The sequence below is a fragment of the Coturnix japonica genome, chromosome 2 (assembly GCF_054131305.1).
Source record: "Coturnix japonica strain WE chromosome 2, WE-NBRP24, whole genome shotgun sequence".
NCBI classification, from domain to species: domain Eukaryota; kingdom Metazoa; phylum Chordata; class Aves; order Galliformes; family Phasianidae; genus Coturnix; species Coturnix japonica.
In genome coordinates, this window is record NC_140664.1 from 129,188,172 (window position 1) to 129,208,981 (window position 20,810).

The 20,810-nt window shown below is 38.6% G+C and overlaps 2 protein-coding genes across 11 annotated transcripts in view; one reads left to right on the top strand and one right to left on the bottom strand.

Moving 5' to 3' along the window:
• PFKP (phosphofructokinase, platelet) overlaps positions 1–17,243 on the bottom strand; it is a 39,710-nt gene extending 22,467 nt beyond the window's left edge. For 4 of the 10 annotated variants that reach the window (XM_085538926.1, XM_085538925.1, XM_085538922.1 and 1 more), the window contains exons 1-5: positions 15,226–15,507; positions 8,776–8,849; positions 3,793–3,870; positions 2,964–3,153; positions 271–436 (exon numbers count right to left, since the gene is read on the bottom strand). In XM_085538926.1, coding sequence (XP_085395052.1) covers positions 271–436; positions 2,964–3,153; positions 3,793–3,870; positions 8,776–8,849; positions 15,226–15,340 — 623 coding nt within the window. In that variant the 5' untranslated portion in view covers positions 15,341–15,507. Of the gene's footprint in view, positions 1–270; positions 437–2,963; positions 3,154–3,792; positions 3,871–8,775; positions 8,850–15,225; positions 15,508–16,781; positions 16,970–17,198 lie in introns of those variants that run through there. The other 6 variants (XM_085538930.1, XM_085538928.1, XM_085538924.1 and 3 more) reach the window with 2 other exon arrangements.
• Positions 16,902–20,810, top strand: part of LOC107308909 (uncharacterized) — a 70,730-nt gene continuing 66,821 nt past the window's right edge. Inside the window, exons 1-2 of the mRNA XM_085539268.1 lie at positions 16,902–16,955; positions 17,131–17,371. Of these exons, the coding sequence (XP_085395394.1) occupies positions 16,902–16,955; positions 17,131–17,371 (295 nt within the window). The remainder of the gene's footprint in view (positions 16,956–17,130; positions 17,372–20,810) is intronic.

Here is a 20,810-nt window from a genome sequence, read left to right on the forward strand (position 1 = left end):
GGAAAGGTTTAAAACATAAAAACCGGAGCCTTCTCCTAAAGCTGGTATTGCCTCTAAATCAGAAGCTTATAGTACTGCCATGATGGGAATGGTAGAAAAGCTGCAAAGAAATCAAGATATGTATTCAAACTCAATAAATACTATGTATATCAGTTACCTAACATCTTAAGATAAACATATACTCTTCAATAGTGTACAGCAATAGGAAACAAGATTTGAAGTGTAACAACCACACCTGTATTACAGTTTTCTATAACACGCACAATTTACCTTTGTGCAGTGGTCATGATGGCATCCACAACTTCAATGATTCTGTGCAAGGCTGAGTCAGTTCCTATGGTCATATCAGTGCCACAAAAGTCATTGTCTATGGACCCAACCATTCCCACAATGTTAAGGTAAGCATATTTCTTAACAGCCTCTTCATCAATCTTTCCTGCAAAAAAATACCCAAAGAAGGATCTGGATTAAGTTAGATTAAACTTAATAAAACTCAACATTATCAGATAATCACTTAGCTGCTCTACAAATTAAACATATCCAAACATAACTGCCATTTAGATATTTCACATGACAAGGTTAGTCAAAAGCATAAAGGAAAGCCAATCAAAGAACCAACCAAAAGAATCCAGCATACTTATTGAACTCCTTATGATAAGGAGGGAAACAAGAGCTTTTCAGTTCACTTCAAAGTGCCAACAGATTATCATGTCTTATAGCCAAATTTAAAATTGATGTCCAGGATATAATAGCATTTAATTTGGAGTATCAGTGTCTGATATGCAATAAAAGAAGCAAAATGATGCAAACTGAATGCAAGAGGGCATATGCAAGCAATCCTAATAACTCATTTACACTTTTGAAGACTTTTGCGTCACTGAAAGGCTCTGATTTCAAGATTAATAAGTAATAAGGATAGAAAAGCTCCTATTGGCAGTTTTAGTATGTCTCTCCACAGGCATAAAAGAAAATGCTGAATCACCCAAGAGTTCTAAAAGATCTCGAGGACAAATTATCTTAGCTGCTTCAGTCCTTAGAACTACCTTAGTATCTGTGGAGGGGATTGTAGCAAATGTAACAACAAATTTTCAACAACAGATACTAGACTATGGATTTTTATGTTTAATGTCTATACCAAAGAAAATATTAGAAACTATAACAGAAAATATAACTAATATTCTTGCAGATAAGTACAACATTCTGAAGAAGAGTCAAAACGTTTTCTATTGAAGTATTTTACAAACTGCTTCTAGAGTTCTGGAAGTGAAGTCACACAAATAAGGGGCATTTGGTTGACATACACTACCTAGATTACCATTAGATAAAGCCAATGATAAGGTCCATCCCCAAGGGATTTTGGAAAAACTGAGAAGTCATTGCATGGGAGAGAAGGCTTTTGCATGGAATAAATTGTAGGAAACAGAGGGTGAAAAGTAAAAAAACAGAAAGATGTAGTAAATGCAGATTCTCACAACCAAGGAAAGTAACCGATGGAGTATTATAGAGATCTGTACCGTTCAGCATATTAAGCAATAACCTATAATAAGGAATGAGCAGAAAGTTGCCAAAGCTTACTAATCCAACTGAACTATTTCGGTTTTAAAGGCATGGGGTGTCTGTGAAGAAACAAGGAAGACTAGCAAGAGAAAATGACCAGTGAAGAGTCAGGTAGACTTCACTGTACATAAATGCAAACTAATCCACATGAAAAACACATCCTAACATCAAAAATAAAATAATGCTGTTTTCATTAATGAATCAGCACCAGTGGCCAGTAGCAGTCAAAAAAAAAAAAAAAAAAAAAAAAAAGGCAAAAAATATCTAAATATTAGGAAATATTAGGAAAATAACAGAACAAAACAAAGATCATTATACTACTGTGTAGATCCATGGTTTGCCCTCATCTTGAACACTGGGTGCAGCTCAGGTCCTCCCCACCTCAGAAAGGACATGGTAGAACTGGAAAAGTTTCAGAGAAGGGCAACAAAGATGATCATAGATACAGAGCTTATAATATAAAGAACAACTAAGAAAGGACTCTTTATTCTAGAAAAGAGATGAAAGAAAGTACAAGAGCTTTAAAACAGGCAAACAGAGGAATCAGGATTGATCATTCACTGTTCTAAGTCAAAAGCTAGAAGACACCAGATGAAACTAGAAACCAGCAAGATCAAAATAAATAGGAGATTCTCCACAATCTTCATGAATTCCTTGAATCAGAACTCAGCGCTATACAATGTATTCAGCAAAAATCCATGTGTTCAAGGAGACTGTACACATTCAGGGAAGAAAAATTTGTTAAAGGACTGATAACAGCATCTGGATTAGTAAGTCTCGAAGACAGAAATTGATGAAACCCAGGAAAAAACTTGAATATTCTGAATAACATATAGCAATGGCACAGCATTATACAAGCTTGCACTGTTGTACTTTTCCCTGAACAATCTCTTGGATTCTATCAAATACAACTAATGGGCTGCATGCATTTTTACCAAGAGACACAATGTTCCGATTTTAAACAATCAGAAGCACATAGGCAGGAAAATATCATAATTTAACAACAACCAAACATGTAACTTGTAGGAAAAAGTCACCATCTCAGTCTGTATTTGAAGAAAAGAGGCTTTTCAAGTAGAAGGTTTAAAGTTCAGGCGCTGATAATGGTTAATAATGGAGGAAAAAAAAAAAAAAAAACAAAAAAAACAAAGAAACAAAAAAACACACACAGATAGCTGTCCAGTAGTTTATTTGGTCTTTCTCAACATTTACGATGTACAGGAAATCAACGTACAGAAATCAAGAACTATTATATTATGAAGAAATGTGTTATTATGTAGAAAACATGCATTTGATTTTTGAACACAAGAAAAAACCTCTTAATGTAGTTTGTGAATATGTAGTTACAGTACATTACTTCTCTCAAGATTGAACTGTAAGTCTGGTGGGTCGAAACACAAACTTACCTTTCTGCGCCAGTTCTTCTAGAAGTCCACTCCATTCTTCACGGAACAGATTGGCACCAGTTAAGCTACCATCTCCACCAATCACACAAAGATTAGTGATTCCTCTCCGAACCAAGTTGTAGGCTGCCTGCAGGCGACCCGCCCGGGTACGAAAGGCTTTGCAGCGTGCACTACCAATGACTGTACCTCCCTAGAAAAAGGAAACTTAGTTTTAATCTATAACCCAGCTTAATTTACAAAAGTAAATGATAGAACATCTCTGTGCACATGTAGATATTCTCAAAATGTAATGTGATATAACTGAGAAAAAATACCAAGCTAGGTATTTTCATACCTTAAAAAGGAATTTTGTTGTAAATGGAAAAGAGACTGCATTTCAAACAATGTACTACAACTTGTTCTAACAAAAAAGAAGTCTATGTTTGGCTGAGAAGTCTTTTATCAGAACAACTAAATACGTTCTCAGTTTCACTGTTGATGTTATTCTTGCAGTATGTATTCCAGCATGCCTACTTTCTGCTCCTGCCTTTGCTCATCCATGCTTGCCCACAGCACTAGAACTTTCTTTTAATAATTAGGCCACAGGTTATATCAGATGGACAGAGAAGAAAACATACAAAATACATGCACATATAACATCTCACGACATTCCAGGCTTTTTTTGTTTGTTTTATCGAAAAAATTAAAAGCATGTTTTTCTCTGCTGATTTATGTTTATTATATTAGCTGCACAAAAGTAACAGAGGCTTCCATAGAAATATCCAGTTCACCTGGAGATCAGAGAAGAGAGAGAGACAATTAGACTCCATCCCTACTCCCTAATACTTACAATTTGCAGGATACTGGATACACTTTCCCAAGAAACTTCAACAATATTATCACCACCATCAACCATTCCTTGGTAACCCTAAAAAAGAAAAGTATTTCAGAAGTTTTATTTAAAAAGCAGCAACATTTCCACTATAATAGTACTTCCTGTATATATTTTAATGAAACTGTAAGCAATTAAAAACAGTGAATTAAAGATACTTAATTTAAAGGATATTATGTCCAAAAAAGTATTATGTTAGGAAATACACAGACATATGTAAGTTTAGAAGACAGCAAAACTGACACTGTAAACTAAAAACACCTAATTTGGGATGATCTACAGCAGATAAAGGTTTTTATCCAATAAGAAGTGAACTGGTCATACCAGAGTATAGTGTAACAGAATAGTATATAAATATTCTATAAAACTGGGAATCCCTCACTAACATAATAGGATGTGAAGATAAATAAAATGTGGCCTCCGCAAATGTTTAAGTTACTCAAATTAAGCTCACAAGAATTGTAGGTACAGATGCCAAAGGGAACAAGTTACAAGCTTCTGCTCAATGAGACTAGTTAACTTAAATTTTAGATGACTGAGTAACAGCAAAGCAATAGCTAGGTAGAAGATGATTGGTTTCACATTTCTGTCATTCAGGAGATCTTTTCAATACTTCGTGTACTCTCCATATACCTTTAGTATGTGTCTAATGTATACTCATCCAAAATAGGTGTCTTGAAGCTGAGGCATTATTTGTGTAATCCCTTCAAAACTGAAGACCAAGCTGAAAAACTAAAGATGTGTAACCTACATAACTTCAGTATACACACTTTTCTAAGTATGTCCATATACAAGATATACATATAACTTTCCTGAGAAAGCACATATCTATCTGAGAAAGAGTAGTTTCTCAGCCAGATTTATTCCAGTGTATAATTTAAGTGCAATTATTGAAGAGGTACTAAAAGAAAAGCAAACAAGAATACAGAGAGTTCATTATATCACCCAGTACTGGATAGAAAATCTTTCCTACCTATGTTTATTTTGGCAACTATAGCACTGAAATACATGAACAATAAATCCTGCAAGAGTGTGACGATATTACACTTGTAACAGGTTACAGGAAGCCGTGCTGCAAACTGGTGAAAAAACATACAGTCAATATGTTTGCTCCAATTACTCACCTTCCATTCTTACTTGAAAGGAAAAATAACCAAACTGCATTCAAGAAAGTATTACAGGCATATGTAGTAAAGGGACATTGTAGTAAAGACATGAAAATGAATCATAGGATGGCTGAGTTTGGAAGTGTCCACTGAAGTCGCCACTGGAAGTCATTATGTCCATCCACAAACAGTCAAACTTCAAACACCCACTCTGCAATTCTGTGATAGTTTCTCTATGTAGGCATGCAATAACAAGGGCTATATTAATGTTTTCCCCAACTGTAAGGCAAAGACGGGGAGCTTTTGGAACAAGCTAGATCCATTTTTCCTTTGTTTGCTTTAACTCAGTTCTGCTTCTGCTTGCTAAGTGGTGTATGTAAGCTCACTTTAAACAGTTTGACTACAATTTCAACTCAACTGGCAGATAAAAAAAAAGGCACTGAAGTATTTGGAGAAAGCTTGCTAGAAAAACCATAGAGAAGAAAAAAAAAAAAAAAAAGTATTAATAAAGAGCATGATTTCATTTATCAGTTCACCTACTTAAAATGATGATGACAACTTGAGGTCTGAGCAATTCATTTTAAGGGTGGAATTCAACTTGAAATATTTCATCAGTACAGCAAGCATCATACTTGGATAGGGGAAGGAAACATAAAGGGGTTATTTTCAAGCATATTCAACACCTGAAATTTCAGACATTCACAGGACACATAAATGTACACCATACCTTCTGGAGAGTGGCTGGCAGTAAACCCTGATTCTCATCTTAAGTCTAAAAAAACTTCCAGAAAAGAACAACCTGTCTTCTGATACCTTTCATGCAAGACATTCAGGGCCTCAGCAGTTATTTAAATTTGCTTATTGAGCTTTTTATGACATGAAATACTAGTATCACTGAGGGCACAAACTGTCGTATAAATGACAAATTTTTCCTCACAGAAATCCATGGCTGCAGTACCACTACATTTCCAGCACTAGCCAATTGAGAAAAATACTCGTAAAATCAAGGTGAACAATCTAAAAGTTTCATAGCTTAGTGCTAAGAGCATGCATCCATGGGGAGCTATACATTTCAATCCATGAAAAAGAAACATCCATTTCTAAAATGAACTGCCATAGATGAGAGCTAGAAATTTTACTTCTCATTTGCATTTTTAAAAAAGTCATATTTGATTAGTAAAAACAAAAATAAACAAAAACCTTAAACTAGTCTCCCACAGCAGCCTGGTTCTGCACTTTCACTTCTCCAGCTTTCACAGGATGAGTGAAATAAATCAATAGGTATTAAGGCTTGAATACAACCTGGAGGAGACTGGGAAATAACATGATGCTATTCTACAAAGGTAACCCCAAACTGTTACTAAAAGATGTTAACATGATTGAAATTTGAAATCAGGGCAACTGTGTATAATAAGCATTATTCCACAAATGAATAGAATGATTTTCAGATGTGCCCACTTCAATGAAGTAAGATACGTTCAGTTTGTTAGGGTTCTTAATAATTATTTTCATTCTAAAACTAGTTTTAATATTTGTAATATTTGTGTGGGCTTCTTATTCATTTAACACACACCCCCACACACCTCCTTTTGGGAATCAAAGCCTTCCTAAGTAGCATAAGAATTCATGTTTCTTTCAGAAGATAAACTTTAAAAAAATACATCTATAAAAATCAGTCTTATTTGACTGCTCATTTACAATAATAGTCTCTCTCCTACCTCTAAGCACAGTAAAATGGAGTTCATGTTTTTTTACTTCAAATACTGACCTGGTTTTGTCCACAACTGTAGAAGATGGATGATTTTAGAGTGCAAAAGTTCTTATGAGGGAAGGCAAAATTGACAGTAGAAAAAAAAAAAAAAACAACAAGTGTACTACAACTACAACAAAGTAAACCTCAAAAGGCTGAGACTTTTTACTCCGTTTTTGGCTACAAATCAGAAAACATTTGCCAAAGTAGGGCAACAGAGTCGATGAAAGGACTGGAGGGCATGACTTCTTATGAACTGCTGAGGGTATTTTGTTTGTTTCTTAGAGAAAACTGAGAGGAGCTCTCACAGTAGTCTACAGGTCCTCGGGAGGGAATTTCTTTTCTCAGAAGATCAGTGATAAGATAAAAGCTGAGTCGGGGGAAGTTCACACCAAATATCCAGAAAAAGCTCTTCACTGAGGGGGCGGTCAAACACCAGATCAAGTGGTCACAGCTCCAAGCATATCAGTGCCAAACAATCAAAACCTCAACGGTAACTTTTTCTCTACAACTGACACTCATTCCAAAAATTTTGTGATTTTGATATAGGCTGTTTCAGCAATAGCAATTAGCATATTTCAGATGACAACTTCATATTAGCAAATTCTAATAATTATTAGAGAAGCATACTACTCTGTAATGGAATTTCTTTAGTTCAGAAAAACAGAAGCACTTCTCTGAAAATTTATGACTAAACACACTCAGTTATACAAAAAAGCCTTTAAAAGGTAACAAACAAACTCTAAGACGAATAACAAACATGATAATTCTCAGCTTAGGGTGAACCAAAAAAACAAAACAAAACAAAACAAATTCTGTCCTTTCAAGGCAACAAAAAACCCTCCTTCCTCAAAAATATTTGACCCATTTCAACAACCCTTCAGAACAACTCACCACTGAAAGAATTCTAGAGGTTGGTCACATAATTAGCACACACTAAGTATTCAGAACTACTTGCTGTAGCAGTGTAGTACAAAAGAATTTCGGAGCACAGCCCTCTACTTATTTGCATTTCAATACAATTCACATCTCTTTAGTAAATGAACCCTAAGAACAAGCAGACCAAGAACACAAGATAGATAAATTGCTGCCTTTTAAAGCTGAATTGTATATTTTGAATGCACAAAAAAAGAAAACAAAGTACATTTCTATGAACTCTCTGATAAATCAAACTGAAAGAACATATTTTGTTAGGAACACTGCCTACTAGATTTTGCCCCACGTTTTAATTTTTTATTATTTTTTTTTAAATGATTTCTACTCACCACATACTTCTAAGTAGGTGTAGAGGAATTCAAGTGTAAATAGAATGACTGTTTTACTAAGAAGTATTTACTGAATTGTGCAATCTGCACATTTTAAGTGAGAGTGTATTTCAGTCTACCAGGCTCCGATAATATTCTTTTAATTTATATTAAACTTGTCTTCCACATTTTCGCGTCAAATAACTCTTCAGATCATTATGCGTGTTAACAGTCTTCATGCACAGGAAGTCAAAAGTATCTACCACAAAATTTTATGTCTGAACACACTACTGATACGGAAGACTTTCAGTACTTAAGACAGGAAAGACCTCACAAGCCCTCCACAGAACTCTTGGTGAAAATGAGTTACTAAAGCACTCCGTATTATCCGTGAAATGGGGACAAAAACCCCATTTACCCTGGCGGGAAGACAATTAAAAATTAGCAGTTTAACTAGGCTTAAGGAGGTAATTATAAGTTACAGTGATAGGAGTCAGACAAACATCTAACAAGTACACAAGCACATCAATGAGAGTTAAAAGCTGAATTCACCACTAAACAACCACCACCTATTTTCTAAAAATTTTCAGGCTTACGACAGTACATAAAGAATTCAATACATTATAAAAAGTGGTTCTCAAATGAAACAGACTTATCACATAGCATATAAAAAGCAATTTCCACAAATAAGCGTGTAAATAAGTGTTAATAAAGATAATATACATACAATATCTTTTTTTTTATTCTATACTACTCGCTCTTCACAGTCTCCACAAGTATAATTGGATTACTCAAGTTGAGGCAGAAGATAAATACAGAATGAATACAAAAATCCACTAACCTCATAAACGAAATAGACTTTGGCTTTCACATATATTCCCATGCGTACTACTGCACGTACAGCAGCATTCATACCTGTTAAGAAAAAGCAAAATCACATTGGCATTGATTATCTTTGAGTGCTTACAGTTGATTTTCAGTGCCTTTGAAAACAAATTTAAAAAGCAAAAAACGTTAATTCATTCCAAAGGATAGACAACGATCAGCATGTATTAACCAGGAATTTGCTTAATGACAGTGCTATCAGCCAAGAATACAAAAAGCACAAAACTATTTGCTTTGATGTAATAACTGCCTTAGCTTCAACTGGGTTAGAAACAAAGACAATGATATGAATGCCAGTATGTACATTGATCAATGGTTAAACTGTTGCTTATTGTAGAACAGCACCTTAAGATTAAGAGCTACTAAACCAGAAAGAGAATGGAAATTCTTGCCACAATTAAGTTTTCAACATGAAATGTTTCATTCAACCAATTCAACCATTCAACATTCAACCAATGTAGCTCCTTCAAAGGAGAAATTATGCTGCAACAGCTTTTCCCTGACCTCTCCAAAATAACGCAAATCTATACAACCGGTGTTCTGTTCAGAGCACAACCAAAGCTCCTGACATTGACAGAGGTGCCCACTTAAGAAGAAAGTAGCAGTAAATCAACACAATAAATGTTGTTGGGTTTTTTGTTTATTTGTTTGGTTTTTTGTTGTTTGTTTGCTTTTTGTTTGTTTACTCATTTCAAAGCAAATAGAAATGCTTACACACTACTTTGCCTCCTTCAAATGCAATCTCACACGGGAATTCTCTGCTCACACATCTAATAAACGATTATTAACATGAAATCTTACACTCAAGTCGAATATCAAATACCTGATGTCCTGAACACTAATGAAAGTTCTACTGGTTCCCCTGCATGCATTAAATGAATTTTTACATAACACATCCCTTCAGATACTGTGTCATCTCACTCATTAAGTTCACACAAAAATATACTACTTGATCCTTACACGGGCATAAGGAATTACGCAAAGACTGGGTAAAAAAACAGCAGCCAGGCTAAAGTGAAAGAAATAAGCTCAACACATCCGTTAAAAAGGGGATGACAGAAACACACACACACAAAAAACACCTGCTGCATTCAGTAACATCAAAGTAACAAAATATCAGGCGAGCTCCACTGTTACCAGAGGCATTAAACATTCACTAATCTGGAAATACAAAAACAGGGTGACTAAAATATATAACTTGTAACACAGTATGCCATAAAGATCCACCCCTACAACTACTACTATCATTGGGAAAGAAAGAAGAATGAGGCTGAGGTTTTCTCAAATACTTTGAAAGTTACTGAAAATGCTTAATATAAACTAAAACAAAAAGTCTGCCAAAATCAAGATGTCACGCATTGTGATTTGTTGTGTGATTAGTTGTTTGTATACTGGCATTAAGCCTTACATATAAAATCTTAAGTAACTTTTCCCATAAATTCCGAAGTAGGAAGGAATAGCAAGAATTCCCTCACTGCCCCTCTGCCTTGTGGCTGAGCACAAAAAAAGAGTAGTTTTGGAACAAGATCCGGATAATGCCAAGGAAAAGCTGAGAAATTCTTTCGACATGCTGTGCTGAAAAGAAAGTCAGCATGCTAAATTTCAGATTAAAACAAATTGCTACACGGGTTGAAACAATTTTCAAGCAAACAATAATGAAAAAAAGACAGTGACACACACAAATACACACCAGGTCCTCTGGAAAACACAGACAGAAACCCTTCCCTTTTTCAAGTTATAAAATGAACTGTCACTGCACTGCCATTTTCTGCAAACCAAGACAAACACAAGCAACTCCTTTCATTAAAGTCCACTGAGTACTTCAACTCATTAGCCAAACAACTGTTTGTTGTTTTTAGGTTTTTTGTTTAAGAGGTAAGACAAGTTTTTGAATTTTCCCTATTACTGCAAAGCTACAGTGGCTAGAAAGTTCATTTTCTGAAGGAAAGACATGGTCAGTCACCGAGGACACTCAGAATTGCCTTTCGTTAAGAACTTTCTGTACTCGAGGCTCAACTCTGACAGCCCTCGGGTTTGGCAAAGTAGGGGAAATAGTAAGGTATTTTCAGCTACGAGACTGCTGCCTACAAAGACTGCGCTGCTTCGCTCGTTAACTTGTGTTAACTTTTGTCTTTGTTCCCCAAGTATTCAAGTAGAAAAATAGAAAAGGTGTCTGATCCAAGCAAGCTGAAGTTTTGTCAGCAAAAACAAAAACAAAAAAACAAACAAACAAAAAAAAGTGAAATACGAACATTAGAGTGTCTATTAAAGACATACGCTCGTCTTTAATACTCATTTTTCTGTATGTTGTTTCTGTACTGTTGTTTCAGGCTTACGACATGTTTCGTAACTGTTTCTGTACTGTTGTTCATATATCACACTTTTGTATCTTCAGGATAAATCTCATAAATAGTGTATTTTAAAGAAAGGTAGCTCTTACTCCAAATTCTCTACCAGATTACTTTATCCCTAAAAGTTATCCTGCAAATGTTGACCAGGCTTGACTTTCACACATGTAAAGTAGTGTTTATTCCTCAAAATGAGAAATCCATTAATCATTCTCACATGAATATATGCATAATATCATCACATACTTTTTAAGTATTTCTTCATTTCCCTGTGTCTCATATGAAAAACTGGTAAGGCTCATAATTTACCTGTCTGAAAAGAGGGCAAAAGCCCAAGAAAAAGTAGGAGTTACAGACAGAAAGCACTTCCTCAGTACCCACACTGAAGCTCAGTAAATTTATACAACAGATATTATTTGGTGATGGCTATTTTTTTTCTTTATACAGGAGGAAGATTTGGGCAACTACTAGCAAGCTCTCTGAATTATGATTCGCTGTCTTCAAAATGCAGGTGAAACACTGAGGCTTTAGACTTCCATATCCTGGCTGCCTAACCTTCAATGCTGTGCTGCTTGCAGCAATACATGTAAATCCAGAGAATTTCACAGTCCCTGCATAACTTGTCTAACAAAATGCTGCTCTATTTCATTATCTGTGGAGTCTTACAATGGCATTTATGAATTACCATAATATCTACGAAATGTAATTTTATGCTTATTACTGAAAAATTGATTTACCCAGTTAATCATGAATTTAGTTTTGAGTAACAAATACAGCACCGATAAACACATAGGATTAGAACAGCTCTTCAAAAGTAAGCCACAGACAAAAAGATTATTTTTAATAACATAAGAATTATTCAGATTCTTTCTCAATTATCATTTGCTTTAACATTAAAGCCTTTGATAGAGGAAATGATTTATTTTGTTCTTTTGGACTCAGCGATGTTTAAACTATTTGCTTGAATTAATTTTAAAGATTATGTAAAACCATCCAGGAATTTATTGTCTATTCAATTGTCTTTGAAATCACAAGCTTTTCACAGCACAGTTACAAACAGAACTGCTGAAATGTATAAGTTATTTCAAAGACAATCCCTTCCCTCAAAAGACTATTTCTGCCCCATGGCTGCATTCTATTTCACATACACATACCAAACTACAACAAAGGAGTTGGAGTAAAATTAAGACGCTATATTGTGTTGAGCTAGAAGAAGCGTTTATAATAGTATACTAACCAGGGAAAAGTCCTACCAGTTTTAAAGACAGGTATTACATGAAGCATGTACTTAAGTACTATCTTGAATAAGAAACCTGAGCTAAAAGATTACAGAGCAAAACACACTAACTACAGGAATGTCTTAAGACTATCAACCACAAAGACTTCATTCAGGAACATAAATGGATATGTTTGTAATGAATTAAGAGACTATAACCGTCAAACTGAAAGATGAGAAAAAACAGAAAATCTGAACAAATAATTGAAAAAATAATAATAATTGGAGTTTTCTCCGTTTGCCTTCAATCATATAGCATTTTATTTCAATCACAGTAATGATTCTAGATACTTGAATACTATATACTTTTTCTAACAATAACATTGTATTAGATCAGAGCTGTGTCCTGCACATTTGTATCCATAGCATGAATTTGTATCCATAGCAGATACATACCTCCTTCAAGATTTAAAAAGCATCTTCAGAGTCTATTTTCAATCTCAGAATTATAGATGCAGTTCCTCTAAATTATTAAATTTCTTGACAAAATATGCTCATCTACTAATAACTAAGAGCCTTGATTTTACTTATATTTCTGCGTGTGTCCAAAAGTTAAATGCTTTTTACCCATGCCTTTGGCTGCAGAAACATGTTATCGTACTTTCTGAGAAAGGTGCCTCAATGATTATCTTCAAACTAGGTAAACATTAGCAAATAAACTCTACAATTTGGACACCAGAACAGAGTGCATTTTATTGGTTTATTATTCACCCATCAATCACAATTTATTTTTCCAACATAAGCTATCATGACAAGAACAGTACATCTGTCTGCCATATTAAATATGCCTTAAAACATTGCTTCTAAGCCTGCAGTGTTTCAGACATAGAAATGGAAATCTTTATTTCAGCAGCAATGGCCTGTTGTATTCTAGGACATTACCAGGTAATCCATAGTCCACATCCCTTACTTGCTATCTTCCACAACACTAAATCTTTGAGTTTGTCTCAGAAATAACATGATCACCTTTAAAAATAATAATAATAATAATCCTGAATGAGTAGATGGGCAACAGCCACAAACTTATTATTTTCCAGTGGTGCAAAACTGCCTTCCATTAGCTTTCAGATGATACAGCTCCTCTTGCTGTAGAGCCATACCTATCATGATCCTAGAACAGGCAGCACGACCGGAGGTTGCACAAATGTAAAAGTGACCTACAGCTGCCAAAATTATCCATGTTAGCCATGGTTAGCCAGCATAAAATACTGCCAACATACTTAAAGCAGATCATGGTGAGTGCTGCAGTGTGACGACATAAGAGTGACTCAAAACCCATTTTCAGTTCAGCTTTCTGAGTGGCAATCACCATCATTTAGAAACAGAGCAGAAACGGAATCAACTCCTCAACTTTGAGAGTAATTGTCAGAACAACTTTTTCCTCTCAAGGTACTTGTGATTAAGGGAGAAAGCACTCCTTTTAGTTCACTATTTAGCTGGCTAGGTAAAGTAATGCCTGCTAAGTTTAGTACTTGCACACATTAGTGCATAACAATAAAATAAGTTTAATACTATAAGTAGTGTATTGACGTAAAATAAACCACTAATACATTCTTTAATACAAGCATATTGTTTATGGTGGGGTTGGAAACGTGATGACTAAGTCATAATAACATTAGTACAGAGTTTACATATTGTAAAGTCCTCAATACTCCACAGTTAGTCAAAAGGACAAGCATAAAACCTTGCAAGAAAGTACCACAAAGGTGAGAAAGTAGTTTACGCTTTAAAATATTCTATAAATAGAAAAAGCTTGTGCATTTTACATAATGCTACTCCTAAATTATTCAAAGGTACAGCAGCCACAAAGGCAGTAACTTGTATTCTAAATTATTATCAAGCTATTTTACTCTAGGCGAAGATTTACTGCCCACCCAACTAAATCAAGGCACCTACTGGGATGAAGACTCATGTTTATTGCAACTATAATTGATGCTCTTTCCACTGCCCTTCCTGCTGAGGTCGGTTTGCATTACAGATAATCTGAATACTTCTGATGTCTATCTAAAAAATGAAAGAAACAGGAGTCTGGAACTATTCTGTTTTCACTTTTTTGCCTACTTCAGAGTTGGTAGCTTTGCCTGTCCTACAGTTTTGCCTGAACGTGTATTTTCAAAGAGTTCTGCAGCAACAGCACCGTATTTCCTTCTACTCATAGTTCACAACTTTTCTAGCACATTTGCCCTACACGAGGAAAATGACCTTGACAAGGCATGACTCATCTTGTCCCTTGTCCTACGCCTTGCCTAGCATGCAAACAGACCAGAGGTTGTATTTTACACATCTACGTTGTTCTCAAGATAGTAAGGCTTATAAAACTCAGCTGTGTTGTGTCAGTCCAAAGGACCACACTCTAAAAGTACATTCTACTTATTCTAAATTACATCAACAAAGCTGCCTACAAAATATCTTGGAAGCCATCCAGTTTCTTTTGTTCAGTCTTCACAACAACCTCACTCTTCAGACAGCAACTTTCACTGTTGTTAATCTTTACCTCTCCGTGTAAATATACTGCAATTGCAGCCTGGTGGATAATAGTCTAGATGCCCATCAGATTCTAAAAGTCCTTTAAGTGCCTTAATTCACACAGTGGCAAGCGGAGATTAATACTTTATAAAAAGAGATGCATCTGCTGGTGCATTATATAATCTCCAGACACGCGGAAGCGAGTCAGCCTCCTGCTGAACACGCTACTGCTGCTCGAGGCAATGCCCTGTCACACTTAGAAGTTAAAATGGCGATTTGGCGACCAGACCATCTACAAGAAGAAGCTTTGACTCACTGTTCCTTCTAGAATCACTTAGCAGTGGAAGTAATGACTCTGAGAGCAAACTGTAGATAAAACTCGAACAAATGTAACCAGACTGAGGAGCAAAAGAGAAGCCATTTAAGGTCATCCATTTGTTTTGCTGGTTTTTTTTTTTCCTCAGGAATCACAACATTTTCCTCTCTGATCGGTACCAGAGCCCTCGCATCCCCGATCAGAAAGACTCCCGATAATCCCAAGTTAAATCGGGGACTCCCCGTTATTCCTGCGGGGAGAGGGCGGGAGGATGCTTCTCCCAGCCCCGATGACGCAAGGAGGCGGAATCCGCAGCGACTCGCAGCGGATCACGTACACACCGGCGGCGGGGAGGGAGAGCGGAGGCACCGCTCCGTGGAGCTGCCGGCCCGGGGTCGCAGCGGGGAGAGGGCACCGGAGAGCGGGGGGTGCCGTTTGTACCGCTCACACTTTGGAAGAACCGGGAAGATGCCCCAAACTTGGAAGGACCCCGCACGTGTCCACGTGCAGGGCAACTATTTCTGGTCTTTAAACTACAGAGCCCATGCACAAAGGAAAGGGATTTATTTTTTTCTTTTAACCCTTCCAAAAGCATGTTAGAGGAACATTCTTTAACTTAAAAGTATTTCCGAAGCACTCTCTGGCAATAATAGTAATAAAACAGTTGTGACTTCAGCAAAGGAAGCTGAAAGCAATCTCCACTTAACTGGTAAAAGTGGAGAGTCCTGTTAAGCCACATGAAAAATAAATAAATAAATAATAGGAGATTTAGAGCCTTAATCAACTGAAACTTTAAATTTCATTTATGGGAGGTTTTCTGGTAGAAAAGAGGAAATGAAAGTCCGGGAAAAGACAACTTCAGATCTAAGAATGCTATGATCAAGGTTCTCTTTCCTTCTAACGTCTATAGGTCTTTTGTTCCCCTTGTTCCCGTGGCTAGAACTCCGTCTTACACTTCAGGCATTTAAGTGAAACACGTTTCCAATGTGCTTCTGCTGGGCTGGAGAGCCGAGCACCACCCGAGTTTTTAAATCACGAGTAGGAACAGGAAAGTGAGCCCGGTGCCAACACGCAGCGAGAAGCGGATGAGGCGATGGTTGGCAGCAGCCAGGCAGCCTCCTCCGGTTCCCACCAGCCATCCGCTCCCCCACCATTTCCCGGAGTGAAGACATTTTGATGGTGAAAGTTCACGGAGCGCGTCTATATCCTCTGCCCTGCCAGGCTCGAAAGAGGCCACGGTTTGGGAAACGCGAATTGAACAGGAGGGACGGATGGGTCTGCCTGCAGCACGGAGGCCGAGCAAAAACGGTTTTCAACGGCCTTACTAAGAGAGGCAACGAGGAAATAAAAGCCCGAGGACCACCGCAGCTCCTGCAACAGCCACTCCACATCCCTCTGCCTTCCCCGACCCCGGCCCCCGCTTCCCGCACTGCCGCATGCCTCCCACATGGGCTCCCGGCGCTCCTCCCTCCCTCACACCATCCCCCGAGGGCTTCCCCCCATCTTCCCCGCCTCAGCTTCCCTTTCACCCTCTCCCGGTTCTCCCCCATAGCCACCTTGGGCATCGCCGCCGCTGGTCAATACCCCGATGGCTTTCCCGGAGCCGGAGAGATTCTCGAAGAACTTGGGCTGGTGATCCATGGCTGCGGGGGAGGCGGGGGGCGCGAAGCGAGGTGATGCGGGTGCCCCTGCGGCTCGGCCCTGATGCCCGGGCGAGCGAAAGAGGCTCCGTCAAATATTTGGCCTCCAATTAAAATAATAATAATAAAAATTGAAATTAAAAAATAAAAAATAACAGGTGTTGGAATGAATTTACAGAACGCGTTTCGATAGGGGGGAAAAAAATAAAAAAAAATAAAAAAGGAAAAAAACAAAAACACGGAAGCAACACGAAAAAAAACCCAGAGAAAGGAAAAGAGGCGAAATAAACGCAAGCGAGATCAGACGTGCAGCACCCACATCGCACCCCGCACCTCCCGCCAGCGCCGCCGTTTCCTCCGGCCGCTCCCGCTGACAGCGCACCCGGCCCCGCCTTCCAACGCCCCTCCGACAGCGGCGGTTGACGGTCAGCTCGAGCAGCCAACACGAGAGCGAGCTGCCGTCGGGAGCCGTAGGTGGGCGGTCACGTCTGCGAGGAAGCGGGCAGGTCGGGGGGTGTGCGCCAGGCGGGGGAGCGGCGGGGGAGGGGCTGCAGGTGGGAGCGGGAGGCGCCGTGGTGCCCTTCCCCCCGCGCCGTCTGTGCCCGGGGTGGGGGTGATGCGGAGAACATGGCTGGCGTCTGGGCAGGGGGGCGGTGCGGAGGGTGGAGGAAGCTCCGTCGGACGGGGTTAGCGCATCCTCCTGGTGCCGGAGTGCTGAGTAACACCGTAGTGCGTGGAGCTGCTGCCGGGATTCCAAGTTCCTCCAGTGAGGAGCTCTCTTTCGAGCCCTCCCGCTGTCAGGGCTTATCTCTGCGGGGGGAATTCCTTCCTGCGAGAGCTCAGCCTTCCCTTCCCAGCTTGTTCCCACTGCTTCAGTTACTGCCCAGTTCCTCTTAATGCTGCGTCGCTTTCTGTCTGTCGTTCGACTGCTGCTGAGAAGACTCAGCTAGTGAAGAAAGCAGCTCTGGCTGAAAGAGCACAGTAGCTTGTACCACAGGGCCTGGTCGTTGTCTCCCTCATCCCCGGGTATGTGTGCAGCATTTAGAAGCACTACAGGCATTCAGGCACACGTAGGAAAAGGAAATCCCAGTCTCCAAGTATTCACAGCTTGGAGACACGTGTTGAGTCTGAGGGAGGAGGAGAGGCAAAGCAAAGGAGAGAAAGTGGATGGAAGCCCTGTCCTGCCATACCTTTTGTTCTGCTTCATTGTGCTGTGTGCCCACGGTCATAGCAGAAACAGATCCTTGTTTTATTAAGTTAAATAAATATTAATGTGCTGTTAGAAACATTTTTGTGTGTGTGTGTGGAATAAAGTAAAGCATAAGTAAAAGCATTTGCAGAATCAGGAACTAAGTTACTTGCCCAAAATTACAAAGTCAGGGAGAGTCAGGAATAGAAGCAACATGCTGACTCAAGTTTTGTACTTTAATTGCTGTAATAATTATTGTTTTGATTCAACAACTACATCACATTAAACAATTCTTACTCAAAAAATACATGTTCTCATCCTGTCAACTTTCACACAGTCACAGGCACACGTACAGTCATTTGAGTACTTCAGTCAATATTACTCAGAGATAAATGCTTCCAGAAACTGTACGTGCAAAGAAATGTCTATGCTTATTATGCAGGCAATTCTATATTTGCAAATCTCAGGGCCTAAGATGAGTGTGCTGACAATGGAAAAGACACATTTCCAAATAGCTTGCATACTTGGAGTACTTTTTTTTTCTCTGTACAAGTAGCTGCACTAGTGATAGTGTAGGAAATTTACTGTGTTATTTCCCTATATTTGAAGATATCCCCAAGTAATAAACTGTAATAAAAGGTAAACTTCTTATTGTACGAATATATAAAACCTATAAAGTCCCACTTTGAATGACTCCAACATGAAATGAAATTACATCTATTTAAGGGTAGCTCTGGAAAAGCTAAATTAATGCTTGCACTCTGCCTCTAAATTCAATTGGAATTAGGCTAATATACACTTTTTCAACAGCTTAAAGATAACAGGCAGTTGATAATTTGTCTTCTGAGCAATGTGTTGAGGAAGCTTTGCACTGATTTGCTTTGGTACAGGCACTTAGCTCATCTTTAGAATTGACTTATTTTACTCAGTTTTGTTAAGCCATTTACATTTGATCTTGAAGTCAATGTGTCCTTTTTGCTTCCAAATATATCTTTATGGAGCTATGTTTTCTGAAAGTATGTTTTGTTTTGTTTTCCAACTGCTCTATGAATTTGATCCTTATAACTGATGTAATTGTTTTCCCACTTGTCTAATTAGGAAGTGGCCTACAATTTCACCGCTTTTAGCATTTATTATAGCTACTCATTGTTCTTTAGGACAGCTCTCAGGAGAGAGAACTGTATTTTGACTGTGTAAAGTCTAATGACAGAGGTGGGCGGAAGGAAAGGATGTCGAACTGTTTGTTCTGGAGGCAGCCTTGATGTGCTTAAGTATCTTGTGGGCTACTGTTGCCAGGACTGAATTCTTGGCTTGAATATTGAAGACTGTTAGGGGAAATAATTTTGTTAGGCTTGTGGGATACAGTTGCAATGCTGTTAGGTACAGGTGCATCAATCATACTGACACTAAGAAAATAGGCTTTGTGAGATATTCAAACTGATAATTGAGGAACTGCATATATGAATAAAACCTCAGCAGCCAAGCTGAACAATGCACTAGGTGCTCTAATTTTCCTCTTACTATAATACCTTATTCAGTCAGTTTACACAGGGTAGAAGCAGAACAGATGGATTTCAACTGTTCCCTGATACTCGCCACTGCAGATAGTCTACTACATCCTTTTTCTTATATGCTCCCCATGCTCCATCTAGATCAAAGCTATCTGTTCATCTTTGTTTAGCTACAACTGTTGTTAATTTAACAGCATTTTTCTACAAGTTATTTCCTCCATAACAGTCTAAGGAGAATCTCCATCCTTTACTGGTGTGGCAGGGAATGTGGCCACTGAGGATAAGAAAAAGGCTGAGGTTCTCAATGCCTTCTTTGCAACTGTCTTTAAAAGTCAGAGCAGTACCTCAGGGTACTCTACCCTCTGACCTGGAAGTCTTGGATGGGGTGAAGAACAAACCCCCTGTGATTTAAGTGGAAACTGTTGGAGACCTATTACTCCACCTGGACTGCCACAAGTCCATGGGGCCTTATGGAATCCACCTGAGGGTGCTGAGGAAGCTGGCAGAGGTGATGGTCAATCCACTTTGTATCATCTATCAGTGTTCTTGGACAACTGGAAAGGTCCCAGTGGATTGGAGGTTTACCAATGCGACACCCATCTAAAAGAAGGGTCATAAAGAGGATTTGGGGAACTATAGGCCTGCCAGCCTGATGTCTGTTCCAGAAAAGGTTTTGAAGCAAATTATCTTGAGGGAAATCACACAGCATGTGTGACAACCAAGGAATCAGGCCTAGCCAGCATGCGTTTATGAAAGGTAGGTCCTGCTTGACCAACCTTATCTTCTATGATCAGGTGACCCACCTGGTAGATGAGGGAAAAGCTATTGACATAGTCTACCTTGGACAGTAGACACAGTGATCTCCTGGAGAAGTTGGCAGCCCGTGGCTTGGGCAAGTACACCCTTTGCTGGGTAAAGAAGTGGCTGGATGGCCGTGCCCAGAGAGTGGTAATAAATGGAGTCACATGCAGTTGGCAACTGGTCACGTGTGGTTTTGCCTTGGGGTTGATACTGGGGCCTGTTCTGTTCAGTATTTTTATTGATGACCTGGATGAGGGCATCAAATGCATCCTTGCAGATGATACCAAGTTGGAGAAAGTGTCAATCCACTTGTGGATAGGAAAGCCCTACAGAGGAACCTAGGCAGGCTGGATAGCTGGACTGTGGCCAGTGGGATGAAGTTCAACAAGCCCAAGTGCCACGTCCTGCACTTTGGCCACAACAACCCCAAGCAATACTATAAGC